Here is a 10,718-nt window from a genome sequence, read left to right as displayed (position 1 = left end):
TGGGGGGGGGGGTCAGCATTTATCAGGGACAGAGTCTCAGTTTTGCAAAATGAACAAGTTCTGGGGATGGCTGGTGGTGATGTAAATGTAAATCATGTAAATGTGCTTAATGTCACTGAACTGAACACTAAAACATGGTGAAGATGGTAAATTTCATGTTTTGTATATTTTACTACAATTTGAAAGTAACAACCACAACAACATCTCTTCAGTTCCTACTTTGTGCGAGACACTGAGTGTTTTAGATGTACTATCTCAGGGTTTACAAACTTCATTCATTCCTACATCACCTCTACCATTTTTGTGCATGTTTTACTTTTGAATTCCCCAAAAGTAGAACCCCCAAATAAGGATTTGTGGGAGATGGTCCTAGAAGTCTGGTGAGAGAATGAGGAAAGGAAAGGAGGGAAAGTTCATTCATGAGTAGGCTGCTGCTACAGGCAACTGGGTGTTGGTTCCTCTTGGGGTCTTCTCAGCAACTTCTGACTTCCCACTCCACAGACGGTTTAGAGTCATCTAGGGGAAGATCAAGAAGCGAGGGACAATTGCCTACCAACTGCTGACCATCACTGGTTGATGGTTCCCCTCTAGGCATTAATGTCCTGATGCTTCTGGTCTGCCCCATGCGGGCCATGAACATTCCATGTTGGAAACTGTAGGCATGTAATGGGAACCATCTGCAGGTGAACTACTGGTGGGTTGAATACAGGGAAGGAGCCATCACCAGTCTGCTAAGGCCATGTCTGTGTACCAAAGATACTACCATTTGCTTCAATTTTTTTTTAAAGATTTTATTTATTTATTTGAGAGAGAGACAGTGAGAGAGAGCATGAGCGAGGAGAAGGTCAGAGAGCGAAGCAGACTCCCCATGGAGCTGGGACCCTGATGTGGGACTCGATCCCGGGACTCTGGGATCATGACCTGAGCCGAAGGCAGTTGTCCAACCAACTGAGCCACCCAGGCGTCCCCATTTGCTTCAATTTTTAAAATAAGTCTATCATTTAAAGAGTTTCAGGTAGGTTAGTGTGGTCCGTGTGAGCCAAAAAATGCAGAAGGTGATAGTGCAGCCCATCATTTTCAGGTATTTGTGAAAGAGATCTTAGATTCAGGGATGCCTTTATAAGCCAGTGGATATGCAGAGGGCTGTGTCATCAGTTTTGATGGGTATAGGGACCTCGTATTAGACGGTACAAAGAGATTCTTTCTAAAGCAAAGTCAAGAGGACAACTGGATCGGATCATGCTAAAAGGAGATGGCATGGTTCTCTCCAAAAGAAATGATCAGAGGCACCTGGCTGGCTCAGTCAAAAGAGCATGTGATTCTCGATCTTGGGGTCATGAGTTCGAGCCCCACATTGGGTGTAGAGATGACAAATAAGTAAAACCTTTAAAAAAAAAAAAGGAATAACCAACAAAGTGAGGAATTGTTGAGAAGACAATACAGTTTTTTTTTTTAAGGTGTCCTCTGTTGGGAATATAATCCAAGACATTTATCCATATTGTTTTGATTACTCTTATGTTGTTAGCTATAGGATTGTTTTTATTAAAAAACAAAACAAAGCCTCAGGGACTCCTGGCTGGTCAGTCATTAAACGTCTGCCTTCCACTCTAGGTCATGATCCCAGGGTCCTGGGACCCAGCCCCTTAACATGCCCCTACTCAGCGGAAAGCCTGCTTCTCCCTCTCGCACTCCCCTGGGGTCATGTTCCTTCTCTCACTATTTCTCTCTTTCATAAATAAGTAAAATCTTTAAACACACACACACACACACATACACATCTCGATAACTTCTTTGGCCTCATCTTAGTGCAAACTTGAAGTATACTAATTTGTTGAAGAAGTAGGGAGCTGCCGTGACAGTAGAGGGCGTTATCTCAGTGGCTGAGATGGTGAGTATTTCAGGCTAGAAAGCTGGGTATCCTCTTTAGGTCAAAGCCATGGTGAAACTTAACTGTTGAGAACTTGGAAGATGGTTCAAGTGGTTAAGAAGCCCACATCCCTCGATAAAGTGATTAGAAGGAGCAAAAAAATCATTGTGAGTTGGTGGCTCCTTGCCAATTGGTGCAAAGTTTACAAGAAAATGTGGGCTCAGGGGGAACAGTGTTGCCCTACAGAGATAGAAAGGTCCACAGCTGAGGGTCCCCAAGGGGCTGGGGAAGAGGTAAGGAGGGCATTGTCTTTTGTAGGGAAAGTGGCTGACCCTAAGCTTTTAACCACTGAAGCATCCATTTAAAAAGATGTCCATTTCTTTAAAAAAATGTTTTTCAATCCAACTTTATTTACCAAAACAGGTGGTGGGCCAGATTTGGCCTATAGACTGACAGAAGCTTGCTGATGCTTGTCCTAACTCAGCTTGTCGTGTTTGCTTGCTTGCTTGCTTTTAGTTTCGGGGGTACCGTATAATGATTCAACATCTGTATATGTTGTTGAAAGACCACAGTGAGCCTAGTTAATATCTATCTATCTAGTTAATATCTACCAGCACATAGAGGTATACTCTCCTTTTGCTTGTGAAGAGAATTTTTAAGATCTAGTCTCTCAGTAGCATTCAAATATACAATACAGTTAACTATGGCCACCAAGCTGGACACTACACCCAATGATTTATTTATTTTTTAGCCGGAAGTTTGTACCTTCTGACCCCTTTCACCCACGTTCCCTATCACTCATCCTGAGCCCCTGGCAACCATCCACCAGTCCTCTGAATCTAGGAATTTTTTTCCTTTTTTACTTGTTTTGTTTTAGATTCCCCTTACAAGTGGGATCAAACAGCGTTTGTATTTCTCTGCCTGACTTATTTCGCTTAGCATAATGCCTACTGGCTTTCCATGTTGTCGCAAATGACAGGATTTCCTTCTTTTTCATGGCCAAGGAATTCATCCATCTTGAATAAACGTCTTGCCATCGCATGACGGGGCTCCTAGCAGAACAACCAGATAAGGAATTAGTGAAGTTCCCCTTTTCGAAAGCTCAGATAATCTAGGCAACTGACCTCTTGACTGACCCCACGTTTCCCTTCCTACTCCCGAATTCCTGCTCTGATGCTTCATTTTTTAAAAATTTTTAAGTTTGCTTTTTTTTTTTTGTAATCTCTGCACCCAGCAGGGGTCTCGAACTCACAACCCCAAGATCAAGAGTTGCATGCTTTCAAGGAGCCAATACAGAGTGATTCCCTGAAACCCTGCATACCTCACCCATGGACCCTCATAGCTGCAGAGCCTGAGGTCTGTGTTCCCTCTCCCTCCAGCCACAGACTTGGGCTGTGAACCTTCTAGGAATATCAGCAATAAATCTTATTTTTTTTCAAAATTCCCTGATGGTTGTTGCCGAGGTGCGTCCTGCAGTCCTAAGAAGCACCAGGATGTCTGGTCCCACCACAATACTGACTTGGTCAGGAAATGCCTGGGGGGACTCCCACAAATAGGTGAGGGCCTCAGGCCTGGCCAGCCAGAGCAGCCCTGTCGGTAGGCTAAGACGAGCGCACCATTCCACCCAAGACCTCTGTTTCAGATGACCTCAAGTATCAGCCGTTAATATGCTCAAGAGACCTGAGTAAATCAAGGAATGCAAAAATTCTCCCTGGGAAAGAACTTGGGCTGTGGCTCCTGACTCAAAGCAAATAGCCTCCCAAATGTTCTGCAGAATTCCTTTGAAATCGAGAGCCCAGTCTATGTCTGTCTGAGCCTTAAAACAGTAGCCATTTGCACTAATTTGCAACAGAGGAACCAATCTATGACAACTGCAGAGTGCCTAAGAAGGGCGTCTCCTTCTATGTTCACTTTACATGTGGCCACAGAGGGTGCATGGACAAGGCGGCAGGTGGCAAAACCAGAGACCACAGGGAACAACGGACAACGGGATCTCCCCCAGCGAGCCAAGGAATGCATTGCACTTCACAAGCAGGGCATTCTTACATAAATCCTACCCCAGGAGGTTGGATCTTAATCTGCAGTTGGTCTTCCTTAGCACAGTGGGCAAGGGAGGAGCCAGGTAAATGCACCTTTACTTTGCAAATTCTTGGGTCACGGGGAAACATCCCACCATGATGAAGGTGGCCGTATATCAGCCAGAGACTCTGAACGGAGCTGACACTGTCAAGGAGCTGGGACTTCTGGCTGTCTTCAGGCAGGGGTGTTAGGTGGAATCTCTGGCAGAAGCATGCTTTCATGGAATTGGCGGCCAGAGGGACAGAAGGTGGACTGCTAGCTCTCCGCAAAAGTCTACCCTCTCCCTCTTCTGTAGTAAGAGGCACAGCTACTGTGCCTGGCAGCACAGTGAGCCAGCTGCACCACGTTTCCTGGCCTCTCTTGCAGCTAGCTGTAGCCTGTGACAGGATGGGAGATCTACCTGGTACTTTGAGAGCAGGTGCTTGCCTCCCTGTGCTCTCTGAGTGTTTGTTTTTTTGTAGTAATATAGTAATAACAATTTCTGGGAAATGGGCCAGAAATAAGACATGGGGAACTTGGGTCTCTGAATGATTTAAAGCAGAGTCACCCACTGACCTAGAACGCTGACTGTCACATGCGAGAAAAATGAACTTTTACCTTATTCAAAACATATTCCTTTTGAGTCCTTTTTCTTTTTTAAGTAAATGTTTTGGGTTGAATTATATTCCCTCCCCAAATTCCTATCTTAAGTCCTAATCCCTAGTATTTCTGAATTTGAGCTTATTTGGAAATGGGATTGTTGCAGATGTAACAGTTATGATGATGTCATACTGGAATTGGGTGGGCTCCTTCTAAAAAGGGGACATTTTGTTGAATTGCTATATTTTACACCTGAAACTAATATAATACTATGTTAATTATAATTCTTATTTTAAAAAATGAGTGAAAAATAGAAAGGGGACATTTGTAGGTAGATATGCACAAGGAGGCGGCCACATAGAGATGAAGCATGATCTGCTAGTTAAGGGACCCCAAAGATGGCCAGAAGAGCACCAGCTCCCACCATCTAGGACAGAGGTTCAGACGGATTCTTCCTCACACACAGCCTCAGAAGGAACCCACCTGCCAACACCTTGGTTTTCCACTTCTGATCTCCAGAACCATGAGACAACAAACTCCTGTGTAAGTCACCTCCTTTATGGCATTATTTTTTTAACAGAATCCCCAGGAATCTAATATAACACATAAGCTAGTCATCAGACTTAAACAGAAAATGGAGCAGAAGTGAGATGCTGATGTCACAAAATTGAAAGCTTAGTTGTATGAGCTGAGTGGTCCGGTGGTAAAGACACAGATGTCACAGGCTGGAAAGCTGGAGACCCTCGTTATGGCAAAGACCAACATCTGACAATACCGTGACTGGTGATAACCTGGAAGGTAGATTGTTCGTTCACTGAGCCTGTGTGTCTAGAAGTGATGGGAAAGAGCTATGACGTCACTGTGAGTTGGCTGTTTCTCGCTACTTTGCAGCAAGGAATCACAAGAAAGAGATGATCCCAGACCAGAACTGGCCACTTTTCAAAGTCAGAAACATCAGAAGGTTAGAAGAGCTTCCTGTCCTTCAAAAGAGTATAAATAAGGATCTTGCCTCCTACCCAAGGCTATTGTTTCAGATGACCATTAACTGAGAGTGACCAAAATGTAGGTGGTTCAAGGAAGCAAATATTGCAAGATCAATAAACACAAGAACTCTGGCTAGAAATGCACATTGGATCTGGTGCCTCTCAATGGAACGTACTAGAAACAAGTAGACCAGATGTCTACTGTAAGGTTTCTGAAGGAACTGAGCTGTTACAGAAACAAAGAGTTCAGCTTGCAAAATCTTAGGAGTTCTGAGCCTTTGTATTTGCGACTTTGTATTAGAGCAGATAAACCTGAATGTTCACCAAGGTGGGGCTTGTATTCCGGTCTCTCTAGTTTCCCAAGCACTTCCTTTAACCGTGATGTGGTCTCCAGGCTGCAGTGGGAGCACTACAAGGACAGGGATTTTGTTTGTTCCCTCTTGGACCTTTAGCCCCTAAAACAGTGTCTACAGATAACAAATGTTCAAGAAGTTGTTGTTGGAAGAATGAAGTAATACACAGAGAACCACAGAGAGCAATATGAAGGAAACATCTAACTTTGGGACCGTGCAAGAAAATTTCGTACAGATGGGCACTGGATTTGGGACATCAAACATCCCAGTGCTATGGTCACTGAAGAAAAACTGGCTTCCTATTGATGAGGGCCCCCAAGGCCCCCTTCATATCACTGTTGCGTAGACTGTAGATGAAGGGGTTCAGCATGGGAGTGACCACAGTGTACATCACCGCAGCGGCTGTGTCCTTCTGGGCCGTGTGGGAGGACGTGGGGCTGAAATAAACCCCAATGAGTGTCCCGTAGAACAGGGACACCACAGACAGATGAGAGCCACAGGTGGAGAAAGCCTTCTGCTTGCCTCTCGTGGAGGGGATCCTCAACACCGTGGCAAAGATGCGTGTGTAGGAGACCAAGATGCCCACAAAAGGAGTGATAATAGGTAAGGCACCCACGGTGTACACCATCACATTATTAAGAAAGGTGTCAGAGCAGGCCAGCTTCAGCAGAGGGCTGAGGTCACAGAAGAAATGGGGCACCCTGTTGTGGGTGCAGAATGAGAGGCGAGTCAGTAACACTGTGTGGGTCAGAGCATTGCCGAAGGCTGCAGTCCAGGATGCAGCCACCAGGAGGCCACAGAGCTGTGGTGTTACAGACCTGGCATAGTGGAGAGGGTGGCAGATGGCCACATAGCGGTCATAGGCCATGGCGGTCAGCAGGAAGCTATCGATGCCAGCAAACCAGATGAAGAAGAACATCTGGGTCAGGCAGCCTGCATAAGGGATCCCTTTGTGCCCTGACACGTGGTTGGCCAGCATCTTGGGGATGGTGGTGGAGGTGAAGCAGATGTCCACAAAGGCCAAGTTAGCCAGGAAGAAGTACATGGGGGTGTGGAGTCGGGGGTCAGTGGCGATAGCCAGGATGATGAGCAGGTTCCCCAGTCCCGTGACCAGGTACATAGTCAGGAAGAGTATGAACAGCAGTTGCTGTTGCTCGGGGTTCTCTGAGAGCCCCAGGAGCAGGAACTCAGAGACAGGGGTGACATTTGCCCCTTGCATGGCCATCCTGGATCAATCAGAAAGGAAACCTGAGAGTTGTCCAGGGTCCTGATCATGGCCAACCCTTCTCCTGCACCCTGATCTCATCCCTTCTCCTTAGTTCAGACGTTTGTGGATCCTTCCCACCCTTTCCTGTAACAGGACCCCATCCACCCACCTGTTTGCTGCAGCCTTTCAATCAGTGGCACATCATTCATTCCCCACAACCCACCGGGAGGATCGGTGGACAGCAGCCAAGCATGCAGACCATTTCTCACCTGCAACCCCTACACCTCGCTGCCCCAGGTGGTCAACTTGTTACAGTATTGAGCTCAGCTGGCACACGGGGTAAGATGGGAATGTGGGCATTAACACCCCCAGGAGTGAGTTACAGCTGGCAGAGGACCTGTCCTTGTTGGGTGGCTCCCCTTGCCTTCAACAATTCTGAGAGAGGCAGTTCTGAGGTGTGTTCTCTTGGGGGGCCCTAGAAGGATGCCCCCCTCACGTGCCCCAAGTGCACATCTGTTCTCCCATGCCTCTCTTTTCCAAATGCTCATTGGATCTCCCAGGATTACTTCTTCAACATACAATTTGCCCTTGAGTGAGAACCTGCTTGGGGGAGAATCCAAAGTAAGACTCAAGGATTCTGGAATTTCTTCCACCTTTGAGAGAATCCCTTCTTTGTCCCCAATAGCCCTCCAGCTTCTGCCCCCTTTCTCTGCTTCCCTGAAATGAGCGCTCCTCAAAAATATTGCCTGTTCTTGCATGTACAGAACAGCCATGACCTCCTGCTGCCACTCCAAGGCTAGTATGAAGCCATTATGTGCCAGAACAGTTGTCCATTGCTACAATCTGGAAATATTTGGCTAGAAGATACCCTCATGGTAATTCCAAAGAAGAGTAAAATTAATTAACACAAATTATAAGGTAAACTCAAGATTTCGATTTCCCTGTTGTTGGAGGTTGCAATGAGCTTTGATGCACCGGCAACATCTGAGAAGTGTTTGCAAAACTTTTTGTCAATTTGGCTTTTGTCACAGTGAACGGTGTGGTCACGTGTTTATGATCTGCACTATGGAAGAGGGAGTAGTCTCTCAGTATCCTCAAATCTGAGGTTGACTCTGGATTTAGATAGTTAAGATTTACTTTGCTGCTTACTGTTTGTGCGTTCTAATTTTTGCATAAGTGTGCAGTGTTTGAATAATGATCAATTCAAGTATATAATAAGACATTAAGGGAAAGTATCCAGAACAAAGAGGCAACAGAGCTTGGTTAAACTTTCCAAGGTTCCTATTAAATATCATGAAGAGTACTCTGCTGGGATTTGTGGGAGAATAGAGGAGGAATGTTATTCACAGTGATCTGTTTCCCAGCTACATCCGATGCTAGCAGAAGTCAGAACAACCTGAATGGTTGTGCTTCTGCATAAGACTCACTATAAAATAGGACAACTCATTTATATTTTTTGCATACTACTATTTAACACTGAAAATATGGGTGGTTTGTAGTAACAGGTGAAGGAAATATTGGATCCAAATACTGCTCAAAAACTGTTCACTGAGATTGGAAATGCTGACACCTGATTTCATTTGAATGTCATCATATTTAGTTAATTTGGGGCTCAAACAAAGAAAATTTGTAATACTCAAGGACAAAAGATGAAATTAATGTCGTTATTAAGTGTCACACTAAAAATCAATGGAATGATAAAAAGTTCCTGGAAAAAACTGCTTTATGTCCAAATATGTTGGTAAAGCAGACAGAAAGCATTTAGAAAGCAATATGTCTTTTAAAATACTCTGATGTATTGTTAAAAGTCATAGAGACTTTTCAGATCTGATATAATTAATAAAACATCAAAACGATTATATCGATATTGGCATGACAATTGCCATTCAGACTGATGGATTTGCTTGTGGCAAAACTCATTCCCTAAAAAGAGAAAATAGTTTGGTGTAGAATTACTCAAATAAGGAAAACCTCAACCATGATCCATGTCACTAAAGTTGTTTCCGTAATTAATTTTAGAAGCGTAACTTTCCGCAATTAATTTTAGAAGCGTAACTCACAGACATAATGTAAGTCCAGAGTTTTGTGCAAATCGTGCAGACTTTTTTTGGATGTTAATTTGGTATCATTGAAGCCTCTTTCTGCAGCTTTTGCTGGATGATTCAAAAAAGATAACAACAAAAATGGAGGACTTTAAATATGCTTCTTAAAATGTTACATATGCTGCCATGCATCCAGTAAACACAGAGAGAATAATTCAATGTGTGTGAAGAGCTGGGGATTGAAAAAGAGAGAATTGGAAGTGTATTTGAATGTGAATGGAAAAAACTGAGGAGCTAAGCCTGCAAAGAACAGCCTGGAAATCTTGTCAGGTCCTGTAAATTCTTCTCAGTAATAATTGTGGGAAAGGAGTCAGTACTTAAAAACTAAAGGTGTGTATTTTTTGGTTGTCTTTAGATTTTAAGAGTTGGCATTAATAAATACAATTCTAGGGGCACGTGGGTGGCTCAGTCAGTTGAGCGTCTGACCTTGGCTCAGGTCATGATCTTGGATCCTTGGATCAAACCCCTGTTGGGCTCCCTGCGCAGTGGGGAGCCTGTTTCTCCCTCTCTCTCTGCACTTCTCCCCCTACGCATGCTCACTCTCTCTCTCTCAAATAAATAAATTAAATTAATGCAATTCTAATAGGGACATCAACACCCTATCTAGTTTTACGAGAAAAGAATAGTTGGGTTATTAAAGTTGATGATAATTTGATATATAAAAAGAACTGAACACACGAAAATAAGTGAAAAAAACGCCCACTGAGACAGAAGTGTGAGATATTACAGGAATGAAGAAACATGGGATGCTACCTGAAATCCAACAAAATAAGTATCGATCCCCAGGTGTGGGGGCCGGGAGATTATTTGGGGGTCCAGGACTAAATTTCATGAAAATGAAACCGTTATTTGATGACAAGAGTAAAAATCCATCCATTTATCAAATCCTAAAAGTTGATCAGAGTCTATCTGTGAAGCTCTGTGGGACAAATATTAATAAAATCAAGGTCTTCAAATAAATAGGACAATTAAATCATTGCTAGAACTTCAATGGGTGGAGAGATGTCAAATATATAATATTCTCAGATGGGACTAGGAGAACTAGGACTTTGCATTCAGTAAAATTGTTTGTTTAAAAAAAAAACCAGTTTGCTCAGTAGAAGGCAAGAGAGGACTTTAGCACCTTAAACAACAGTATTGATGTTAAGAGAAAATCTTGATTTTTTGGAAGTTGCATGTGACCTAAGGGCCATCACCTTGAGCTAACGCTCTCTCCTTCTTTTTCCATCTTTTCCTCCTCATCTCTGATCTCACCTCCTACTCTCCATTGCACTCATTCTGGTGTCATTGACAGTCCCTGAACAAGCCAGGCATGCTCCTGCCTCGGGGCCTTTGCACTGTGTTCCCTCCGCTTAGAACATTCTTCATTCTTCTCCCCCAGAGAGCCACACGGCTCCGTTTTCCACTTCCAGCCCCTAAAATAACATCTTCATGAAGCAGACAGGAGGAAACGTTTACAGAAGTCAGCTAGATCCTGTCCTTTACAGAGCGCCCTTCTCTCCATTATATGTAGAGGACAACTCCAAATCCTGGTGCCGCCACTATGGA

At 44.1% G+C, this 10,718-nt stretch overlaps 1 protein-coding gene across 1 annotated transcript; it reads right to left on the bottom strand.

The window, feature by feature from the left end:
* Positions 1–6,138: 6,138 nt before the first annotated feature.
* LOC116568446 (olfactory receptor 1361-like) lies at positions 6,139–7,080 on the bottom strand. The gene has a single exon (XM_032303849.1). It carries the CDS (start codon positions 7,078–7,080, stop codon positions 6,139–6,141), a length of 942 nt encoding a protein of 313 aa, XP_032159740.1.
* Positions 7,081–10,718: the final 3,638 nt, after the last annotated feature.

This window comes from Mustela erminea, chromosome 1 (assembly GCF_009829155.1).
Source record: "Mustela erminea isolate mMusErm1 chromosome 1, mMusErm1.Pri, whole genome shotgun sequence".
NCBI classification, from domain to species: Eukaryota; Metazoa; Chordata; class Mammalia; order Carnivora; family Mustelidae; genus Mustela; species Mustela erminea.
The sequence above is the reverse complement of the archived record's forward strand: the minus strand, read 5'-3'. Positions and strand labels throughout refer to the sequence as shown.